The 24,501-nt window shown below is 46.5% G+C and overlaps 1 protein-coding gene across 1 annotated transcript in view; it reads left to right on the forward strand.

The window, feature by feature from the left end:
- Window positions 1-17,957, forward strand: part of ZC3H3 (zinc finger CCCH-type containing 3) — a 163,943-nt gene extending 145,986 nt beyond the window's left edge. The window contains exons 10-12 of the mRNA XM_073680080.1: window positions 4,680-4,855; window positions 4,937-5,103; window positions 17,088-17,957. Of these exons, the coding sequence (XP_073536181.1) occupies window positions 4,680-4,855; window positions 4,937-5,103; window positions 17,088-17,119 (375 nt within the window). The 3' untranslated portion in view covers window positions 17,120-17,957. The remainder of the gene's footprint in view (window positions 1-4,679; window positions 4,856-4,936; window positions 5,104-17,087) is intronic.
- The last annotated feature ends 6,544 nt before the right edge of the window (window positions 17,958-24,501 follow it).

The raw sequence follows: 24,501 nt of genomic DNA on the forward strand, positions 1-24,501 counted from the left end.
CTGCCCCCTCGCCCTGCCCCCTCGCCCTGCCCCCTCGCCCTGCCCCCTCGCCCTGCCCCCTCGCCCTGCCCCCTCGCCCTGCCCCCTCGCCCTGCCCCCTCGCCCTGCCCCCTCGCCCTGCCCCCTCGCCCTGCCCCCTCGCCCTGCTCTCTCGTCCTGCTCTCTCGTCCTGCTCTCTCGTCCTGCTCCCTCGTCCTGCGCCCTCGTCCTGCGCCCTCGTCCTGCGCCCTCGTCCTGCGCCCTCGTCCTGCGCCCTCGTCCTGCGCCCTCGTCCTGCGCCCTCGTCCTGCTCCCTCGTCCTGCTCCCTCGTCCTGCTCCCTCGTCCTGCTCTCTCGTCCTGCTCTCTCGTCCTGCTCTCTCGTCCTGCTCTCTCGTCCTGCTCTCTCGTCCTGCTCTCTCGTCCTGCTCTCTCGTCCTGCTCTCTCGTCCTGCTCTCTCGTCCTGCTCTCTCGTCCTGCTCCCTCGTCCTGCTCCCTAGTCCTGCTCCCTAGTCCTGCTCCCTAGTCCTGCTCCCTAGTCCTGCTCCCTCGTCCTGCTCCCTCGTCCTGCTCCCTCGTCCTGCTCCCTCGTCCTGCTCCCTCGTCCTGCTCCCTCGTCCTGCTCCCTAGTCCTGCTCCCTAGTCCTGCTCCCTAGTCCTGCTCCCTCGTCCTGCTCCCTCGTCCTGCTCCCTCGTCCTGCTCCCTCGTCCTGCTCCCTAGTCCTGCGCCCTCGTCCTGCGCCCTCGTCCTGCGCCCTCGTCCTGCGCTCGGCCCCCCTGGTTGGCGGGCATCCCACAGTGTGTATAATTAGTTGCCCCCGACAGGTGGGAGGCATCGAGTGACCCTGCGGAATGAGGCCAGCGAGCGCCACGCCTGCCCTCACCTCACATGACACGTCGCAGGCAGCAGCACCCCCACAGCCCCCCGGTGCCAGCTGTGCCCACTGCCACCCCGCATTAACCCTTCCCTGCCCACAGCCGCTCCTGTGCTGGGCAGTGACCCCCTGGCGCCAGCTGCTCCTATAAACCCTGCGGCCGGGCGCAGCTGCTCCTTTAACCCCTCATTCTCTGGATTCACTTTCCCTCTTTAACCCTTTTGTTCTCTCATTATTTCACTGAAAAATCCGCCATTCAGCCAAAACACCCAACGTGAGGGCCGAAATGTCCTATCATTGCCATGTGTGGCTCTCTGACTCATCGGGCATGCTGAGCATTGTAGTTCTGCAGCACTTTGGCTGCTTTGGGGTTTTGTCTATACTGACTGTTTCCTTATACAGTAATTGTATCCATAATCCATCTATTCATCTGTGATCGGCGCCCCCCGGAGTCTCCTAGTACAACAGTACGGCAGTGGGAGAAGGGTTCTACAGCCACAGAAGGGTCAGAACTTTGAGTGCAGCTCTGGAGAATAATACAGGATGTAACTCAGGATCAGTAATGTAATGTATGTACACAGTGACTGCACCAGCAGAATAGTGAGTGCAGCTCTGGAGTGTAATACAGGAGGTAACTCAGGATCAGTAATGTAATGTATGTACACAGTGACTGCACCAGCAGAATAGTGAGTGCAGCTCTGGAGGATAATACAGGATGTAACTCAGGATCAGTAATGTAATGTATGTACACAGTGACTGCACCAGCAGAATAGTGAGTGCAGCTCTGGAGTATAATACAGGATGTAACTCAGGATCAGTAATGTAATGTATGTACACAGTGACTGCACCAGCAGAATAGTGAGTGCAGCTCTGGAGTATAATACAGGATGTCACTCAGGATCAGTAATGTAATGTATGTACACAGTGACTGCACCAGCAGAATAGTGACTGCAGCTCTGGAGTATAATACAGGATGTCACTCAGGATCAGTAATGTAATTTATGTACACAGTGACTGCACCAGCAGAATAGTGAGTGCAGCTCTGGAGTATAATACAGAATGTAACTCGGGATCAGTAATGTAATGTATGTACACAGTGACTGCACCAGCAGAATAGTGAGTGCAGCTCTGGAGTATAATACAGGAGGTAACTCGGGATCAGTAATGTAATATATGTACACAGTGACTGCACCAGCAGAATAGTGAGTGCAGCTCTGGAGTATAATACAGGAGGTAACTCAGGATCAGTAATGTAATGTATGTACACAGTGACTGCACCAGCAGAATAGTGAGTGCAGCTCTGGAGTATAATACAGGAGGTAACTCAGGATCAGTAATGTAATGTATGTACACAGTGACTGCACCAGCAGAATAGGGAGTGCAGCTCTGGAGTATAATACAGGATGTAACTCAGGATCAGTAATGTAATGTATGTACACATTGACTGCACCAGCAGAATAGTGAGTGCAGCTCTGGAGTATAATACAGGATGTCACTCAGGATCAGTAATGTAATGTATGTACACAGTGACTGCACCAGCAGAATAGTGAGTGCAGCTCTGGAGTATAATACAGGATGTCACTCAGGATCAGTAATGTAATGTATGTACACAGTGACTGCACCAGCAGAATAGTGAGGGCAGCTCTGGAGTATAATACAGGATGTAACTCAAGATCAGTAATGTAATGTATGCACACAGTGACTGCACCAGAAGAATAGTGAGTGCAGCTCTGGAGTATAATACAGGAGGTAACTCAGGATCAGTAATGTAATGTATGTACACAGTGACTGCACCAGCAGAATAGTGAGTGCAGCTCTGGAGTATAATACAGGATGTAACTCAGGATCAGTAATGTAATGTATGTACACAGTGACTGCACCAGCAGAATAGTGAGTGCAGCTCTGGAGTATAATACAGGATGTAACTCAGGATCAGTAATGTAATGTATGTACACATTGACTGCACCAGCAGAATAGTGAGTGCAGCTCTGGGGTATAATACAGGAGGTAACTCAGGATCAGTAATGTAATGTATGTACACAGTGACTGCACCAGCAGAATAGTGAGTGCAGCTCTGGGGTATAATACAGGATGTAACTCAGGATCAGTAATGTAATGTATGTACACAGTGACTGCACCAGCAGAATAGTGAGTGCAGCTCTGGAGTATAATACAGGATGTAACTCAGGATCAGTAATGTAATGTATGTACACAGTGACTGCACCAGCAGAATAGTGAGTGCAGCTCTGGAGTATAATACAGGATGTAACTCAGGATCAGTAATGTAATGTATGTACACAGTGACTGCACCAGCAGAATAGTGAGTGCAGCTCTGGAGTATAATACAGGATGTAACTCAGGATCAGTAATGTAATGTATGTACACAGTGACTGCACCAGCAGAATAGTGAGTGCAGCTCTGGAGTATAATATAGGATGTAACTCAGGATCAGTAATGTAATGTATGTACACAGTGACTGCACCAGCAGAATAGTGAGTGCAGCTCTGGAGTATAATACAGGATGTAACTCAGGATCAGTAATGTAATGTATGTACACAGTGACTGCACCAGCAGAATAGTGAGTACAGCTCTGGAGTATAATACAGGATGTAACTCAGGATCAGTAATGTAATGTATGTACACAGTGACTGCACCAGCAGAATAGTGAGTACAGCTCTGGAGTATGCAGCTCGGTCAGACAGGATTTCATACGATTACATTGAAATGTTTTCTCTCACGGACAGAAGTAGAAATCTATAAATTGTGATCTCAGGAATTGCATTAGATATCTTGAGTTATGTTTTTATGATGAGACATCCTGTCCTCCAGTGTCGCCGTCGTGTAGCCCCCCATTGCGTTGCAGCCCCCCCATCGCTGTGTCTTCCTATCAGACCCAGCAGAGCTCACAATCTAATGTCACCATTACAGGCCCAGGCAGACAGGATCCAGGCTCGTGCCCACTGCTGGCTGTGGGGTCAGTGCTTCCTGTCCCTGGTGGGCACAGCGGGCATACGCCGGGCAGCAGTGGTGATCACAGCGGGCATACGCCGGGCAGCAGTGGTGATCACAGCAGGCATACGCCGGGCAGCAGTGGTGATCACAGCGGGCATACGCCGGGCAGCAGTGGTGATCACAGCGGGCATACGCCGGGCAGCAGTGGTGATCACAGCGGGCATACGCCGGGCAGCAGTGGTGGGCACAGCGGGCATACGCCGGGCAGCAGTGGTGATCACAGCAGGTATACTCTGGGCAGCAGTGGTGGGCACAGCGGGCATACGCCGGGCAGCAGTGGTGATCACAGCAGGCATACGCCGGCCAGCAGTGGTGGGCACAGCGGGCATACGCCGGCCAGCAGTGGTGATCACAGCGGGCATACGCCGGCCAGCAGTGGTGATCACAGCGGGCATACGCCGGGCAGCAGTGGTGATCACAGCGGGCATACGCCGGGCATCAGTGGTGGGCACAGCAGGCATACGCCGGGCAGCAGTGGTGGGCACAGCGGGCATACGCTGGGCAGCAGTGGTGATCACAGCAGGTATACTCTGGGTAGCAGTGGTGGGCACAGCGGGCATACGCCGGGCAGCCCTAACCCTGCCTGGCTCTGGGGGACGTCTGCCAGTTGTCTGCTCCCCATACTTGGCGCTCGCTGCCCCTGACTGATGTTACACGTCTGACCCTAATGAAATAATTACAGCCGCATCAGTCAGACATGAAGCGCCGACACCGCGGCCCGAGGACCGGATCAGGAAAAATAGAGCAGCAGCGCCCCAACTACTACTCCCAGCATCCCCTGTCACTCTGATTTTGTGCTTCTCCTCCCTCCAGTGTAAGAAGAAGCACACCCTGCTGTGCCCGGACTACGCCCGGGACGGCAAATGTCCTCAGGGATCCAAGTGTAAACTGCAGCACCGCCAGAGGAAAAGGCGGCTGGAGGTGGCGGCACAGCCGGAGCAGACGCCCAGCAGCGCCAAGCAGAGGCGGACAGTGACGGAGCAGACAGGGTAAGGCATGAGCGCCGAGCACTACTTTATATTGTCACGTCCTCCACTCCTGTTACAAAGTGCTGCCCCCGTGTGTTACAGGACGTCACAAGCGACTGCAGGTGCCGGCAACTGCCCTTCCCCCAGCGATGAGGAGCTGCCCGGCGGCAGCGGACTCCAGGCCTGTCCATCATTTATCTCTCTGAACTGCTCCTCTGCCAGCGAGGGGACGCCCGCGTCTGGAAGGGTTAAGTCGTCTGAGAGCTCAGGTAACCGCAATATGGCGCCGATCTGCTCCGCAGAACGATCTGGTCACACCACCGCCCAGCGTAACCCTGTAGATGCCGGAGGTTAACGGCCGCTGCGTCTGAGCGGACAGACTAAGGACCCTCTACTGCCGAGTACAGAAAGTCCCTGTGTCCTGCACCCTTACAAGCTCTGCCACCTCCTGCCTCCCCTGCACCCTTACAAGCTCGGCCACCCCCTGCACCCTTACAAGCTCGGCCACTCCCTGCCTCCCCTGCACCCTTAAAAGCTCGGCCACCCCCTGCGTCCCCTGCACCCTTACAAGCTCGGCCAACCCCTGCACCCTTACAAGCTCGGCCACTCCCTGCCTCCCCTGCACCCTTAAAAGCTCGGCCACCCCCTGCCTCCCCTGCAACCTTACAAGCTCGGCCACCACCTGCCTCCCCTGCACCCTTACAAGCTCGGCCACCCCCTGCCTCCCCTGCAACCTTACAAGCTCTGCCACCTCCTGCCTCCCCTGCACCCTTACAAGCTCGGCCACCCCATGCACCCTTACAAGCTCTGCCACCTCCTGCCTCCCCTGCACCCTTACAAGCTCGGCCACCCCCTATCTCCCCTGCACCCTTACAAGCTCGGCCACCCCCTGCCTCCCCTGCACCCTTACAAGCTCGGCCACCCCATGCACCCTTACAAGCTCTGCCACCTCCTGCCTCCCCTGCACCCTTACAAGCTCGGCCACCCCCTATCTCCCCTGCACCCTTACAAGCTCGGCCACCCCCTGCCTCCCCTGCACCCTTACAAGCTCGGCCACCCCCTGCCTCCCCTGCACCCTTACAAGCTCGGCCACCCCCTGCCTCCCCTGCACCCTTACAAGCTCGGCCACCTCCTGCCTCGCCTGCACCCTTACAAGCTCGGCCACCCCCTATCTCCCCTGCACCCTTACAAGCTCGGCCACCCCCTGCCTCCCCTGCACCCTTACAAGCTCGACCTCACCCTGCCTCCTCTGCACCCTTACAAGCTCGGCCTCCTCCTGCACCCTTACAAGCTCGGCCTCCCCCTGCACTCTTAAAAGCTCTGCCTCCCCTGCACCCTTACAGGCTCGGCCTCCTCCGCACCCTTACAAGCTCTGACTCCCCCGCACCCTTACAAGCTCGGCCTCCCCCGCACCCTTACAAGCTCGGCCGCCTCCCCCGCACCCTTACAAGCTCGGCCGCCTCCCCCGCACCCTTACAAGCTCGGCCGCCTCTCCCGCACCCTTACAAGCTCGGCCGCCTCCCCCGCACCCTTACAAGCTCGGCCGCCTCCCCCGCACCCTTACAAGCTCGGCCGCCTCCCCCGCACCCTTACAAGCTCGGCCGCCTCCCCCGCACCCTTACAAGCTCGGCCGCCTCCCCCGCACCCTTACAAGCTCGGCCGCCTCCCCCGCACCTTTAGAAGCTCGGCCGCCTCCCCCGCACCCTTAGAAGCTCGGCCGCCTCCCCCGCACCCTTAGAAGCTCGGCCGCCTCCCCCGCACCCTTAGAAGCTCGGCCGCCTCCCCCGCACCCTTAGAAGCTCGGCCGCCTCCCCCGCACCCTTAGAAGCTCGGCCGCCTCCCCCGCACCCTTAGTAGCTCGGCCGCCTCCCCCGCACCCTTAGTAGCTCGGCCGCCTCCCCCGCACCCTTACAAGCTCGGCCTCCTCCCTTGCACCTTTACAAGCTCGGCCACCCCCTGCCTCCCCTGCACCCTTACAAGCTCGGCCGCCTCCCCTGCACCCTTACAAGCTCTGCCTCCTCCCCTGCTCCTTTACACACTCGGTCGTCCCCTGCACCCTTACAAGCTCGGCCTCCTCCCCTGCACCTTTACAAGCTCGGCTGCCCCTGCCTCCCTCCTTGTGACCCCATGAATAAGACATTAGAGAAGAGTTTGAGCTTTCGGCGGAGTTCACCTCTAAGTTTGCCTTCTCTTCACCTCTGGAGAGCGCGGCGCGGCACAGAGCCGCCTCTGCTCGATGTTCGCCATATGTCTGCCGTATGAATAATTGAGGTGGATGTCGGGGTAAGAGCATCGCGCAGCTCCGTGTATTCCCAGTAATGGAGCCGGGGACCCCCCGGTCTGGGAGGAAGGTCGGCCCCCCACCCTGCAGCTCCTGGCACAGCGTCTCCTGCTGGGACTCCTAAATCCTAGGAAGGAAGAAGCGGGATCTCTCCAAGGAAAGCTGCCGGTGCAGAGACAGCTGCCGCCGATCCTGCAGCCGCACGTGCAGCCAGGTGCGTCTCCCAGGGCCGGAGCGGCGTCGCTACAAGTCATGTCACGGAAGTCAAACTTCTAACCCCCGAAGCCCTGGCCTGGATCACGGCAGCGACCGGCGACGCTGCAGGTTGTTGTAGACCTCGCTCCAATCAGCCGTCACTTGGCTTGTCAGGAACTTGAGGGAATTTTTACTCCGGAGCTGCACTCACAAATTTGCAGGTTTCAGAGCTGAAATCCCCCACAATTCCCTGCTTGTTCCTCGTTTGCTCTGGGCTTGATGTAGAAAACACTGAACTATTTGATGGTGCCGGTCCACAGCTTGCTGACTGTTTCCAATAAGAACAACCAACAGAAACCATGTCAGCGTTCCCACCTGCATCCTCCCGTCTATCACTCCCATCATCCTCACACCCAGCAGATTACAATCTAATCTTACACACAGTGTATCACTCCCATCATCCTCACACCCAGCAGATTACAATCTAATCTTACACACAGTGTATCACTCCCATCATCCTCACACCCAGCAGATTACAATCTAATCTTACACACAGTGTATCACTCCCATCATCCTCACACCCAGCAGATTACAATATAATCTTACACACAGTGTATCACTCCCATCATCCTTATACCCAGCAGCTCACAATCTAATCTTACACACAGTGTATCACTACTCCCATCATCCTTATACCCAGCAGCTCACAATCTAATCTTACACACAGTGTATCACTCTCATCATCCTTATACCCAGCAGCTCACAATCCAATCTTACACACAGTGTATCACTCCCATCATCCTCACACCCAGCAGCTCACAATCTAATCTTACACACAGTGTATCACTCCCATCATCCTCACACCCAGCAGATCACAATCTAATCTTACACACAGTGTATCACTCCCATCATCCTTGTACCCAGCAGCTCACAATCTAATCTTACACACAGTGTATGACTCCCATCATCCTTATACCCAGCAGCTCACAATCTAATCTTACACACAGTGTATCACTCTCATCATCCTTATACCCAGCAGCTCACAATCTAATCTTACAGTGTATCACTCTCATCATCCTTATACCCAGCAGCTCACAATCTAATCTTACACACAGTGTATCACTCTCATCATCCTTATACCCAGCAGCTCACAATCTAATCTTACACAGTGTATCACTCCCATCATCCTTGCACACAGCAGCTCACAATCTAATCTTACACACAGTGTATCACTACTCCCATCATCCTTATACCCAGCAGCTCACAATCTAATCTTACACACAGTGTATCACTCTCATCATCCTTGTACCCAGCAGCTCACAATCTAATCTTACACACAGTGTATGACTCCCATCATCCTTATACCCAGCAGCTCACAATCTAATCTTACACACAGTGTATCACTCTCATCATCCTTATACCCAGCAGCTCACAATCTAATCTTACACACAGTGTATCACTCCCATCATCCTTATACCCAGCAGCTCACAATCTAATCTTACACACAGTGTATGACTCCCATCATCCTTATACCCAGCAGCTCACAATCTAATCTTACAGTGTATCACTCCCATCATCCTTATACCCAGCAGCTCACAATCTAATCTTACACACAGTGTATCACTCCCATCATCCTTGTACCCAGCAGATCACAATCTAATCTTACACACAGTGTATCACTCCCATCATCCTTGTACCCAGCAGCTCACAATCTAATCTTACACACAGTGTATCACTCCCATCATCCTTGTACCCAGCAGCTCACAATCTAATCTTACACACAGTGTATCACTCTCATCATCCTTGTACCCAGCAGCTCACAATCTAATCTTACACACAGTGTATCACTCCCATCATCCTTATACCCAGCAGCTCACAATCTAATCTTACACACAGTGTATCACTCTCATCATCCTTATACCCAGCAGCTCACAATCTAATCTTACACACAGTGTATCACTCCCATCATCCTTGTACCCAGCAGCTCACAATCTAATCTTACACACAGTGTATCACTCCCATCATCCTTATACCCAGCAGCTCACAATCTAATCTTACACACAGTGTATCACTCTCATCATCCTTGTACCCAGCAGCTCACAATCTAATCTTACACACTGTGCATTACTCCATTCTGCCCCTCTGTTGGATACGGTGCATCACTCCCATCATCCTCAGGAGCGTACAGTGTAATGGATGATGAATGTACAGCTGATCCCGCGTGTCCTGATCCGCGATCCTTACTCAGTTTAACCCTTTCCTTGCTGTCTTCTGCTGGGTTATGATGGTGGGAGTAGTGCCCCCAGTAATCCTGTCCCTCGGGGCCGGTGCCCGCACCCCTGTGCTGATGGTAAGCGAGCGCACCAATGCAAACCATTTCATTTGCGTGCTAATTTAATTAGGAAGCACCCATTTCAGTTAATTTGCTCAGGAAGATGGCTGCAGACTCCTGGCGCGAGCAGCTGTTCCCGTCTCCCCCAACGAGCGTTCAGGGCCCGGCAAATGGCTGCGCGCAGCCTTGTTTGGGGGAAAGCAGAGGATTTTATGGCCTCCCACGATCGTCTCCGTAAACACTTTACAGCTCGGCGCGCGCCGGAGCGAGGATTAAATCCTCCACAACGCGGCCGGCCGCAAATCTGCCGCCATACGGCCGTCATCCCCTCGCCATATTTCACAGTCGTAACGTTAATGGAACACGCGTCTTTAACGGCTCCACTGAGCACGCTCATCCGCTCATCCCGCGCCCGGCCGCCACAATCTGGGGTTTTGAGGAAGACGTTTCCTCGTTTAACCCTTCGTCGCGCAGTTCTGTTTCCTTCATGTTCATGGATACAACTTCATGAGGTTGGGAATAGGCGCAGGCGGCAGACATTACAGCGCAGTCCAGGGACTTTATAGGGTTTATAAGATGGCACCATTTATATTGAGCACTTTCCTTGTTAAATCTTTATTAATTTGCTGCCATTTTTTTTTTGATAGTTTGAACATGACTGTGGCGAAATTGTCTTCCTCTTAGTCAGTGCGGGGGTCTACGGATGCATTTACAATAGGTGGCAGTAAATAGGCGCAAAAGACATAAGATGAGATTTGTCAATAATTACTTTAACATCTATAGCAGCCAATCACAGCACTGCTTTCATGTTACCACAGCAGAATATCAAATGATAGCCCCAATGTGATTGGTTGCTATGCTGCCCATAGACACCATAGCACAGCTTTCATTTCATAGTCTGCTGTGGTAAAAAGAAAGCAGTGCTGTGATTGGCTGCTTTGAATAATATAGCAACCAATCCCAGAGAAGATTTGATTTTCTATTCTGCTGTGTTAAAATGAAAGCTGCACCGTGATTGGTTGCTATGCTGCCCATAGACACCATAGCACAGCTTTCATTTCATAGTCTGCTGTGGTAAAAAGAAAGCAGTGCTGTGATTGGCTGCTTTGAATAATATAGCAACCAATCCCAGAGCCACTTTCATTTCCTATTCTGCTGTGATAAAATGAAAGCTGCGCTGTGATTGGTTACTACGGGCAGTAAGGACATTTTTCATAAACCTGCCACTAAAACAAAGTAAAATACAAGTCAAATTTCGGAAAGAATCCTACGTTCCACATGTCAGGATTATCATGTATTTTACACGCTTTTTACATCTTTCTAGACCTTTTTGAAATGATCTTGAAAAAGCAGTGTGCCTAATAGGAGTGGTAAAATGCGCCACTTTAATAATGGCGTCCCCCCATCCCTGAGGCGGCGTAAGGAAATAACACACGTAATAAGATGCGACAAATTCTAGTATACGCCGCTGTAGTAAATGTGATGCATCTAATTTTAGGAGAGTAATAATAAATCTGCGGCAATATCCGTGCCTCAGGCGTCGGCCGCCATCTTCCCTCAGCGTGCACGCTTTATGTACGCGTGCAGGGTCACGTCCTTTAGGTTTTTCATGCACCTTTGAGCTGGAGAAGGAGAATTCTCTCCCGATGAGTGACGGCGCCGCTGCTGAGACAGCGCCTGGCAATGGGGCGAGATCCTGTGAAAAATCAGAGGGTCGTCTGACAGGGTGCAAACAGGGCGCGAGGGGAGAGCAGCATGGGGAGAGGAGCAGCTGCGCGGATCTAGGTCACCCGAATCCCACCGAGAGGCGACACCGCGCACTCGGGACTGCGCCATATATCCCTCACACCACTGAGGCTCCTGCCGCCGCCGCCGTCCTCGCAGCCTCTGCCTTCAGTTCCCGCACTTAGCTCTGTGAGTTATGGCCGGGCCCCTGCCCGCGCTCTGTGAGCATTGATGGGGGGCCCCCGCTGTTTGCGACTTCAGGGCTTAGTGAGCAGCTCAGTGCGGTAAATGAGCCAGAGCCCCCACCGAGCAGTAATGGCGGAGCCGACGCTGAGCCAGATGGTGACAGCGACGCTGCGCCCCCGGGGCCCTGCTCTGCCTCTGCAGTGTCTCTACTCTGCGGGTACACCGGGGCATGTCCGGCTCGCTCTACCCCCACTGGCACGCGGGTACTGACTGTGACCGATCCGTTCTCCCAGCGGTGCCATATCCACCGGGAAAAGAAAATCCGATTGCTGCTCATGACGTCTGCAAAACTCAACAAGCGCAGGTTTATCCATTCTCCGCGGCTCTTCGGGTGGTATGTGATCGTGCCCCTGATCCTGGCATCTCTGCTGGATCACATCGGCCTGGTGGTCCGCTACAGTAATGTCCGTAAACCTGGAGGGAGACCACCGATAACCTCTTACTTATACATAGCAGAGCTGAGCTGCAGTGTCAAGCATGGGGGGAGAGACGAAGCAATAACCTGTGCATCCCATGAGATAAGGATTTACAATGCAACTTAACTTACAGCTGTGCTGCAGTGTAAAGCATAGCGGAGGGACAGGGCCCGTTACATTACCTCAGACTACAATGCCCAATGCCGCTAAACTAGAGTCACTGATCATATCTGTGCCCTTATGGAGCAGTGCTGCAGTGTAAAGCTTTAAGGAGCAGAGTTTGGAGCTGAGCCTCCAATGAGGAAGCCCCAGATTAGCCGCAGTGTTTGGGGCTTGGTCCCAGTGCAGCGGAGCTGCAGTGTACGGCTATGTGCCCACGTATTCGGTGCTTACATTTCTGCATCTCTTGGCAGAAAAAATGCTGCTTAAAATAGGTGCGTTTTTGCTACTGATTTTTCCCGACTCATTAGACTATGTTCACACGTTGCGTTTTTACAGCTTTTTTTTATGCAAATTTTCAGCTGTTTCGCTCACACACGTTTTTTTTTCCCTGACTGAATTGGAAAACTGCAGCGTTTTTGCAGAATGCAGCAGTCACTTATTTCAGCATTTTTCACCCATTGAAAGCAATGAGTAAGTGCAAAAACGCAGCAAAAATCACAGGTATCAGGTTTTGCTGCGTTTTTGATGCCAAAACTTGAGGAAGTTTAAATCAGGTTATTTTTTTATGCACTAAACTTAATCAACATGCACAAGAGACAAATGAACAGTGACAAAAATTCCACAAGAAAAATTCCGCAAAATCATCTGCTTTTATGACGTTGCGTCTTTACTGCCAAGAGAGCAGGTTATGGTGTGAACATAGCCTTATTATGGGGGAAATCTGCAGCAAAAACACTGACAGAATTGACGCTGTAGATTCATATCTGCTGCAAATCTGCAAGGATAAAATAAGCAACATGTGCACAAGACTTCAGAAATCTCATTCACTTTGCTGGGACTAGAAAAGCCTTCAGGTTTTGTGACAAATCTGTGCTGAGAAAAAGCAACAAATCTGCAACGTGTGCATTGGCCCTAAATCATGGAGAAAGCTTCGACTGCAGCCAGCAATTGTAGGAATACAATGCTAGAATGGTAGTAAAGACTGACACTAATCTAAGAAGAGAAGGATGCAAATATATAGCAGTCAGCAGGCCGGGCTGAGCACTGCCATGTACCTCTGATACAATGTATCCCTCGTGGGTGCCCCCTGTGGTGGAGCCTGGCACAGCATCTGTCACACCTCATCCTCGGGGCTGCGGCTCCTCACAGGTGACTAATTGCAGTTCACACCGTCAGTCCAGGGTGTTAGTCTGAGGTGAGGCTGGTGCACAGGAGGGGGCACGGTGATAAACAAAGCGATGTATTGTACATTAATTAGCCATGAAGCCGTGGCACAGTGTTGTACATCAATGTGGCAAGAGTCCGTCCACTGTGCCGAGCCGCCTACACTGGTACCAGAACCAGAGAGTTCTGCACCATGCAAAACACGGCATCATGGGTAGAAAACATCAAGGCTGGCATCAGAGGTACCATCACCATATGTAACAGGTCTGGGACTATGGCGAGTCTGTGCCCACTGTGCCACCATGATAAAAGTCTACAGAAAAGCTCTTTACTGATAGGAACAGCACAATGGATGGAGAATGAGTACAAGACCGAGCTCAGGATCACAGTCTGCATTTGTGGCATTATAATTGGTACGATTCTGAGAGCACTCACCACTAGGGGGAGCTCCCTGTATACAGAAATACATAAGATCCTGTCTGCAGCCACCACTAGGGGGAGCTCCCTGTATACAGAAATACATGATAAGATTCTGTCTGCAGCCACCACTAGGGGGAGCTCCCTGTATACAGAAATACATGATAAGATCCTGTCTGCAGTCACCACTAGGGGGAGCTCCCTGTATACAGAGATACATGATAAGATCCTGTCTGCAGCCACCACTAGGGGGAGCTCCCTGTATGCAGAGATACAAGATGATAAGATCCTGTGTGCAGCCACCACTAGGGGGAGCTCCCTGTATACAGAGATACATGATAAGATCCTGTCTGCAGTCACCACTAGGGGGAGCTCCCTGTATACAGAGATACATGATAAGATAATGTCTGCAGCCACCATTAGGGGGAGCTCCCTGTATACAGAGATACATGATAAGATCCTGTCTGCAGTCACCATTAGGGGGAGCTCACTGTATACAGAGATACATGATGAGATCTTGTCTCATGTAACTGTATAAAGGGAGCTCCCCCTAGTGGTGGCTGCAGACAGAATCTTATCATGTATCTCTGTATACAGGGATCTCCCCCTAGTGGTGGCTGCAGACAGGATCTTATCATGTATCTCTGTATACAGGGAGCTCCCCCTAGTGGTGGCTGCAGACAGGATCTTATCATGTATCTCTGTATACAGGGAGCTCCCCCTAGTGGTGGCTGCAGACAGAATCTTATCATGTAGCTCTATATACAGGGAGATCCCCCTAGTGGTGACTGCAGACAGAATCTTATCATGTATCTCTATATACAGGGAGATCCCCCTAGTGGTGGCTGCAGACAGGATCTTATCATGTATCTCTGTATACAGGGAGCTCCCCCTAGTGGTGGCTGCAGACAGGATCTTATCATGTAGCTCTATATACAGGGAGATCCCCCTAGTGGTGACTGCAGACAGAATCTTATCATGTAGCTCTATATACAGGGAGATCCCCCTAGTGGTGGCTGCAGACAGGATCTTATCATGTATCTCTGTATACAGGGAGCTCCCCCTAGTGGTGGCTGCAGACAGGATCTTATCATGTATCTCTGTATACAGGGAGCTCCCCCTAGTGGTGGCTGCAGACAGAATCTCATCATGTATCTCTGTATCTAGTGGAGGCTACTGACAGGATCTTATCATGTATCTCTGTGTACAGGGAGCTCCCCCTAGTGGTGACTGCAGACAGGATCTTATCATCTTGTATCTCTGTATACAAGGAGCTCCCCCTAGTGGTGGCTGCAGACAGGATCTTATCATGTATCTCTGTACACAGGGAGCTCCCCCTAGTGGTGGCTGAAGACAGGATCTTATCATGTATCTCTGTATACAGGGAGCTCCCCCTAGTGGTGGCTGCAGACAGGATCTTATCATGTATCTCTGTATACAGGGAGCTCCCCCTAGTGGTGGCTGCAGACAGGATCTTATCATGTATCTCTGTATAGAGGGAGCTCCCCCTAGTGGTGGCTGCAGACAGGATCTTATCATATATCTCTGTATACAGGGAGCTCCCCCTAGTGGTGGCTGCAGACAGGATCTTATCATGTATCTCTGTATACAGGGAGCTCCCCCTAGTGGTGACTGCAGACAGAATCTTATCATGTATCTCTGTATACAGGGAGCTCCCCCTAGTGGTGGCTGAAGACAGGATCTTATCATGTATCTCTATATACAGGGAGCTCCCCCTAGTGGTGGCTGCAGACAGGATCTTATCATGTATCTCTGTATACAGGGAGCTCCCCCTAGTTGTGACTGCAGACAGGATCTTATCATATATCTCTGTATACAGGGAGCTCCCCCTAGTTGTGACTGCAGACAGGATCTTATCATATATCTCTGTATACAGGGAGCTCCCCCTAGTGGTGACTGCAGACAGGATCTTATCATGTATCTCTGTATAGAGGGAGCTCCCCCTAGTGGTGGCTGCAGACAGGATCTTATCATATATCTCTGTATACAGGGAGCTCCACCTAGTGGTGACTGCAGACAGGATCTTAACATGTATCTCTGTATACAGGGAGCTCCCCCTAGTGGTGGCTGCAGACAGGATCTTATCATGTATCTCTATATACAGGGAGCTCCCCCTAGTGGTGACTGCAGACAGAATCTTATCATGTATCTCTGTATACAGGGAGCTCCTCCTAGTGGTGACTGCAGACAGGATCTTAACATGTATCTCTGTATACAGGGAGCTCCCCCTAGTGGTGGCTGCAGACAGGATCTTATCATGTATCTCTATATACAGGGAGCTCCCCCTAGTGGTGGCTGCAGACAGAATCTTATCATGTATCTCTGTATACAGGGAGCTCCCCCTAGTTGTGACTGCAGACAGGATCTTATCATATATCTCTGTATACAGGGAGCTCCCCCTAGTGGTGTCTGCTGACAGGATCTTATCATGTATCTCTGTATACAGGTAGCTCCCCCTAGTGGTGGCTGCAGACAGAATCTTATCATGTATCTCTGTATACAGCGAGCTCCCCCTAGTGGTGTCTGCTGACAGGATCTTATCATGTATCTCTGTATACAGGGAGCTCCCCCTAGTGGTGGCTGCAGACAGAATCTTATCTTGTATCTGTGTATACAGGGAGCTCCCCCTAGTGGTGGCTGCAGACAGGATCTTATCATGTATCTCTATATACAGGGAGCTCCCCCTAGTGGTGGCTGCAGACAGAATCTTATCATGTATCTCTGTATACAGGGAGCTCCCCCTAGTGGTGACTGCAGACAGGATCTTATCATGTATCTCTGTATACAGGGAGCTCCCCCTAGTGGTGGCTGCAGACAGGATCTTATCATGTATCTCTGTATACAGGGAGCTCCCCCTAGTTGTGACTGCAGACAGGATCTTATCGTATATCTCTGTATACAGGGAGCTCCCCCTAGTGGTGGCTGAAGACAGGATCTTATCATGTATCTCTATATACAGGGAGCTCCCCCTAGTGGTGGCTGCAGACAGGATCTTATCATGTATCTCTGTATACAGGGAGCTCCCCCTAGTGGTGGCTGCAGACAGGATCTTATCATGTATCTCTGTATACAGGGAGCTCCCCCTAGTGGTGGCTGCAGACAGGATCTTATCATGTATCTCTGTATACAGGGATCTCCCCCTCCCTAGTGGTGCCTACAGACAGAATCTTATCATATATCTCTGTATATAGGGAGCTCCCCCTAGTGGTGGCTGCAGACTGAAGGTGGAGATTCCCTTTAAGCTTCACTGTGACTGATGATTTCTTGCCCTAATGTTTTGCGTTTCTCTTGCAGGAAAACCCCTTCAGATTAAGCCGAGGCTATGACGACGTCCTGAGAGTTCAGCTCTGAAGTCTCCATATCTCAGGGTCCCTCCTTCCTCTCCAGAGAATGACTCCCGGGTATTTCCAGTGTTCGGTCAGAGGGGGGCGCCGTTGTTTCCTCTTTTGGAGGAGCGCCTCTCTCGCACATTACATCTATAGATTTCAGATGATCAGATTATTTTATTAGATGGATTTCCTATTACTTTGTATCTGACTTTTTAACCCCTGCCAGTGTGGTTGCACTTTTTTACGCCCTTCGGAGGGTCGCGGCCTCGTCCCCTTCACGTGTAGTTACAGCGCGTTTGTCATCGACTACAACCCGATATCCGAGCAGGATGATCCCCGACAGACACGACTGCGAGCAAAAGTGTCAATTCGACAAAATGTCTCCATGGTTACAAATGTTTTGAACATTCTTCTCATTTGCATATATGTTAATTTTACGTTTCAACCACGTCCTTCTCTTCTAGTGATACTTTGGAGCAGATGTCTTGCTTCATTTTTGGCACTCGACGCGAGTTTATCCCCATATGTCCTGACGCATCGGACACAATTGTTGGAGCACTTACGGCGGCGCTCGGCTACCACGGGAGCCGTGACACCCGCTATGATCTCCATACCGTTAATTTTGGCCTCCGAAGTCCCTTTACCTCCCACTGCCAGGTTTCAAGGGGACCGCGTGGTGCGGTCCGTGATCGTACGATCCTTCACTACAGGACGATTGACGTTTTTACCGACCTCGCCGCTGCTTTTATATGATATTTTATTTAGAGGATTCCTATTGATTTCCAGCTCGGTGCAGAGCGAGAACACTTCATTAAAGTGCAAATATTTTACTTTACACCTTCATGACTTCTGTGATGTTTTTGTTTTCTGGTCCTAAAGTCGTCACATCCTGTAGGAATATCCATAACGTCGCTCCCACGTGACCCTTCTCACTCCCCTGTCTTTCTCGTGCACATTACTGTGACCTCAGAGCTGCACCTGTCCCAAAACAGCTGTCCCCGGCCAAGGCCCAAACTTAACACCGCTCCACGTATGGTTCACTCCTATCAATCCAAGCCTGTCATCCTCTACATCTAGTACTATGGAGGGCATGGTATTGGCCATAGGGGCAGTATTATAGTAGTTATAGTCTTGTACATAGGGGCAGTATTATAGTAGTTATATTCCTGTACATAGGAGCAGTATTATAGCAGTTATATTCTTGTACATAGGGAGGAGTATTATAGTAGTTATATTCTTGTACATATGAGCAGTATTATAGTAGTTATATTCTTGTACATAGGAGCAGTATTATAGCAGTTATAGTCTTGTACATAGGGGCAGTATTATAGTAGTTATATTCCTGTACATAGGGGCAGTATTATAGCAGTTATAGTCTTGTACATAGGGGTAGTATTATAGTAGTTATATTCTTGTACATAGGGGGCAGTATTATAGTAGTTATATTCTTGTACATAGGAGCAGTATTATAGCAGTTATAGTCTTGTACATAGGGGGCAGTATTATAATAGTTATATTCTTGTACATAGGAGCAGTATTATAGTAGTTATATTCTTGTACATAGGGAGCAGTATTATAGTAGTTATATTCTTGTCCATAGGGGCAGTATTATAGTAGCTATATTCTTGTATATAGGAGCAGTATTATAGCAGTTATATTCTTGTACATAGGGAGGAGTATTATAGTAGTTATATTCTTGTACATAGGGGCAGTATTATAGTAGTTATATTCTTGTACATAGGGGCAGTATTATAGTAGTTATATTCTTGTACATTGGAGCAGTATTATAGCAGTTATATTCTTGTACATAGGGGCAGTATTATAGTAGTTATATTCTTGTACATAGGGGGGCAGTATTATAGTAGTTATATTCTTGTACATAGGAGCAGTGTTATAGTAGTTATATTCTTGTACATAGGGGGCAGTGTTATAGTAGTTATATTCTTGTACATAGGGAGCAGTATTATAGTAGTTATATTCTTGTACATAGGGAGCAGTATTATAGTAGTTATATTCTTGTACATAGGGGGCAGTATTATAGTAGCTATATTTTTGTACATTGGGGACAGTATTATAGTAGTTATATTCTTGTACATAGGAGCAGTATTATAGTAGTTATATTCTTGTACATAGGGGGCAGTATTATAGTAATTATATTCTTGTACATAGGGGCAGTATTATAGTAGTTATATTCTTGTACATAGGAGCAGTATTATAGTAGTTATATTCTTGTACATAGGGGGCAGTATTATAGTAGTTATATTCTTGTACATAGGGGGCAGTATTATAGTAGTTATATTCTTGTACATTGGGGGCAGTGTTATAGTAGTTATATTCTTGTACATAGGGGGCAGTATTATAGTAGTTATATTCTTGTACATAGGGGGCAGTATTATAGTAGTTATATTCTTGTATATAGGGGGCAGCATTATAGTAGTTATATTCTTGTACATAGGGGCAGTATTATAGTAGTTATATTCTTGTACATAGGGGGCAGTATTATAGTAGTTATATTCTTGTACATAGGGGCAGTATTATAGTAGTTATATTCTTGTACATAGGAGCAGTATTATAGTAGTTATATTCTTGTAGTTAGGGGGCAGTATTATAGTAGCTATATTCTTGTACATAGGAGCAGTATTATAGTAGTTATATTCTTGTACATAGGGGGCACTATTATAGTAGTTATATTCTTGTACATAGGGGCACTATTATAGTAGTTATATTCTTGTACATAGGGGGCAGTATTATAGTAGTTATATTCTTGTACATAGGAGCAGTATTATAGTAGTTATATCCTTGTACATAGGGGGCAGTATTATAGTAGTTATATTCTTGTAGTTAGGGGGCAGTATTATAGTAGTTATATTCTTGTACATAGGAGCAGTATTATAGTAGTTATATTCTTGTACATAGGAGCAGTATTATAGTAGTTATATTCTTGTACATCAGGGCAGTATTATAGTAGTTATATTCTTGTACATCAGGGCAGTATTATAGTAGTTATATTCTTGTACATAGGAGCAGTATTATAGTAGTTATATTCTTGTACATAGGAGCAGTATTATAGTAGTTATATTCTTGTACATCAGGGCAGTATTATAGTAGTTATATTCTTGTACATAGGGGGCAGTATTATAGTAGTTATATTCTTGTACATAGGAGCAGTATTATAGTAGTTATATTCTTGTACATAGGAGCAGTATTATAGTAGTTATATTCTTGTACATTGGGGGCAGTGTTATAGTAGTTATATTCTTGTACATAGGGGGCAGTATTATAGTAGTTATATTCTTGTACATAGGGGGCAGTATTATAGTAGTTATATTCTTGTACATCAGGGCAGTATTATAGTAGTTATATTCTTGTACATAGGGGCAGTATTATAGTAGTTATATTCTTGTACATAGGGAGCAGTATTATAGTAGTTATATTCTTGTACATAGGGGGCACTATTATAGTAGTTATATTCTTGTACATAGGGGCAGTATTATAGTAGTTATATTCTTGTACATAGGGGGCAGTATTATAGTAGTTATATTTTTGTACATAGGAGCAGTATTATAGTAGTTATATTCTTATACATAAGGGGCAGTATTATAGTAGTTATATTCTTGTACATAGGGGCAGTGTTATAGTAGTTATATTCTTGTATATAGGAGCAGTATTATAGTAGTTATATTCTTGTACATAGGGGCAGTATTATAGTAGTTATATTCTTGTACATAGGGGCAGTGTTATAGTAGTTATATTCTTGTATATAGGAGCAGTATTATAGTAGTTATATTCTTGTACATAGGGGCAGTATTATAGTAGTTATATTCTTGTACATAGGAGCAGTATTATAGTAGTTATATTCTTGTACATTGGGGGCAGTATTATAGTAATTATTTTTTTGGACATAGGGGGCAGTATTATAGTAGTTATATTCTTGTACATAGGGAGCAGTATTATAGTAGTTATATTTTTGTACATAGGGGCAGTATTATAGTAGTTATATTTTTGTACATAGGAGCAGTATTATAGTAGTTATATTCTTATACATAGGGGGCAGTATTATAGTAGTTATATTCTTGTACATATGGGGCAGTATTATAGTAGTTATATTCTTGTACATAGGGAGCAGTATTATAGTAGTTATATTCTTGTACATAGGGAGCAGTATTATAGTAGTTATATTCTTGTACATAGGGGCAGTATTATAGTAATTATATTTTTGTACATAGGAGCAGTATTATAGTAGTTATATTCTTGTACATAGGAGCAGTATTATAGTAGTTATATTGTTGTACATAGGAGCAGTATTATAGTAGTTATATTCTTGTACATAGGGGACAGTATTATAGTAGTTATATTCTTGTACATAGGGAGCAGTATTATAGTAGTTATATTCTTGTACATAGGGGGCAGTATTATAGTAGTTATATTGTTGTACATAGGGGCAGTATTATAGTAGTTATATTCTTGTACATGGGGAGCAGTATTGTAGTAGTTATATTGTTGTACATAGGGGGCAGTATTATAGTAGTTATATTGTTGTACATAGGGGGCAGTATTATAGTAGTTATATTGTACATAGGGGACAGTATTATAGTAGTTATATTCTTGTACATAGGGGGCAGTATTATAGTAGTTATATTGTTGTACATAGGGGACAGTATTATAGTAGTTATATTCTTGTACATAGGGGGCAGTATTATAGTAGTTATATTCTTGTACAAAAGGACAGTATTATAGTAGTTATATTCTTGTACATAGGGGAATGTATTATAGTAGTTATATTCTTGTACATAGGGGGCAGTATTATAGTAGTTATATTCCTGTACATAGCGAGCAGTATTATAGTAGTTATATTCTTGTACATAGGAGCAGTATTATAGTAGTTATATTCTTGTACATAGGGAGCAGTATTATAGTAGTCATATTCTTGTACATAGGGAGCAGTATTATAGTAGTTATATTCTTGTACATAGGAGCAGTATTATAGTAGTTATATTCTTGTACATAGGGGCAGTATTATAGTAGTTATATTCTTGTACTTAGGGGGCAGTATTATAGTAGTTATATTCCTGTACATAGGGAGCAGTATTATCGTAGTTATATTCTTGCACATAGGGAGCAGTATTATAGTACTTATATTCTTGTACATAGGAAGCAGTATTATAGTAGTTATATTCTTGTACATAGGGGCAGTATTATAGTAGTTATATTCTTGCACATAGGGGCAGTATTATAGTAGTTTTATTCTTGCACATAGGGGCAGTATTATAGTAGTTATATTCTTTTACATAGGGAGCAGTATTATAGTAGTTATATTCTTGTAGTTAGGGGGCAGTATTATAGTAGTTATATTCTTTTACATAGGGGCAGTATTATAGTAGTTATATTCCTGTACATAGGGAGCAGTATTATAGTAGTTATATTCTTGTACATAGGGAGCGGTATTATAGTAGTTATATTCTTGTAGTTAGGGGGCAGTATTATAGTAGTTATATGTAGTTATATTCTTGTACATAGGGGGCAGTATTATAGTAATATTTCTGTACATAGGGAGCAGTATTATAGTAGTTATATTCTTGCTCATAGAGAGCAGTATTATAGTAGTTATATTCTTGTACATAGGAAGCAGTATTATAGTAGTTCTATTCTTATACATAGGGGCAGTATTATAGTAGTTATATTCTTGTACATAGGAGCAGTATTATTGTAGTTATATTCTTGTACATGGCGGCAGTATTATAGTAGTTATATTCTTGTACATAGGAGCAGTATTATAGTAGCTATATTCTTGTAGTTAGCGGGCAGTATTATAGTAGTTATATTCTTGTACTTAGGGGCAGTATTATATTAGTTATATTCTTGTACATAGGGGGCAGTATTATAGTAGTTATATTCTTGTACATAGGAGCAGTTTTATAGTAGTTATATTCTTGTACATAGGGGGCAGTATTATAGTAGTTATATTCTTGAACATGGGAGCAGTATTATAGTAGTTATATTCTTGTAGTTAGCGGGCTGTATTATAGTAGTTATATTCTTGTACATAGGGGCTGTATTATAGTAGTTATATTCTTTTACATAGGAACAGTATTATGGTAGTTATATTCTTGTACATAGGAGCAGTATTATAGTAGTTATATTCTTGGACATAGGAGCTGTATTATAGTAGTTATATTCTTGTACATAGGAGCTGTATTATAGTAGTTATATTCTTGTACATAGCTGTATTATAGTAGTTATATTCTTGTACATAGGGAGCAGTATTATAGTAGTTATATTCTTGTACATAGGGGCAGTATTATAGTAGTTATATTCCTGTACGTAGGAACACTATTATAGTAGTTATATTCTTGTACATAGGAGCAGTATTATAGTAGTTTTATTCTTGTACATAGGGGCAGTATTATAGTAGTTATATTCTTGTACATAGGGGGCAGTGTTATAGTAGTTATATTCTAGTATATAGGAGCAGTATTATAGTAGTTATATTCTTGTACATAGGGGCAGTATTATAGTAGTTATATTCTTGTACATAGGAGCAGTATTATAGTGGTTATATTCTTGTACATAGGGGCAGTATTATAGTAGTTATAGTCTTGTACATAGGGGCAGTATTATAGTAGTTATATTCTTACAATAGGGGACAGTATTATAGTAGTTATATTCTTTTAGTTGGGGGGCAGTATTATAGTAGTTATATTCTTTTAGTTGGGGGGCAGCATTATAGTAGTTATATTCTTGTACATGGGGGCAGTATTATAGTAGTTATATTCTTGTACATAGGGGGCAGGTTTATAGTAGTTATATTCTTGTACATAGGGGCAGTATTATAGTAGTTATATTCTTGTACATAGGTGCAGTATTTTAGTAGTTATATTCTTGTACATAGGGGCAGTATTATAGAAGTTATATTCTTGTACATAGGGGCAGTATTATAGTAATATTCTTGTACATAGGGGCAGTATTATAGTAGTTATATTCTTGTACATAGGGGCAGTATTATAGTAGTTATATTCTTGTACATAGGGGCAGTATTATAGTAGTTATATTCTTGTACATAGGTGCAGTATTATAGTAGTTATATTCTTGCACATAGGGGACAGTATTATAGTAGTTATATTCTTGTACAGAGGAGCAGTATTATAGTAGTTATATTTTGTACATAGGGGCAGTATTATAGTAGTTATATTCTTGTACATAGCGGGCAGTATTATAGTAGTTATATTCTTGTACATAGGGAGCAGTATTATAGTAGTTATATTCTTGTACATAGGGAGCAGTATTATAGTAGTTATATTCTTGTATATAGGTGCAGTTATATAGTAGTTATATTCTTGTACATAGGGGGCAGTATTATAGTAGTTATATTCCTGTACATA

The sequence above is a fragment of the Phyllobates terribilis genome, unplaced genomic scaffold, assembly GCF_046119375.1.
Source record: "Phyllobates terribilis strain yellow unplaced genomic scaffold, ASM4611937v1 Scaffold_4__5_contigs__length_816908805, whole genome shotgun sequence".
Taxonomy (NCBI): Eukaryota; Metazoa; Chordata; class Amphibia; order Anura; family Dendrobatidae; genus Phyllobates; species Phyllobates terribilis.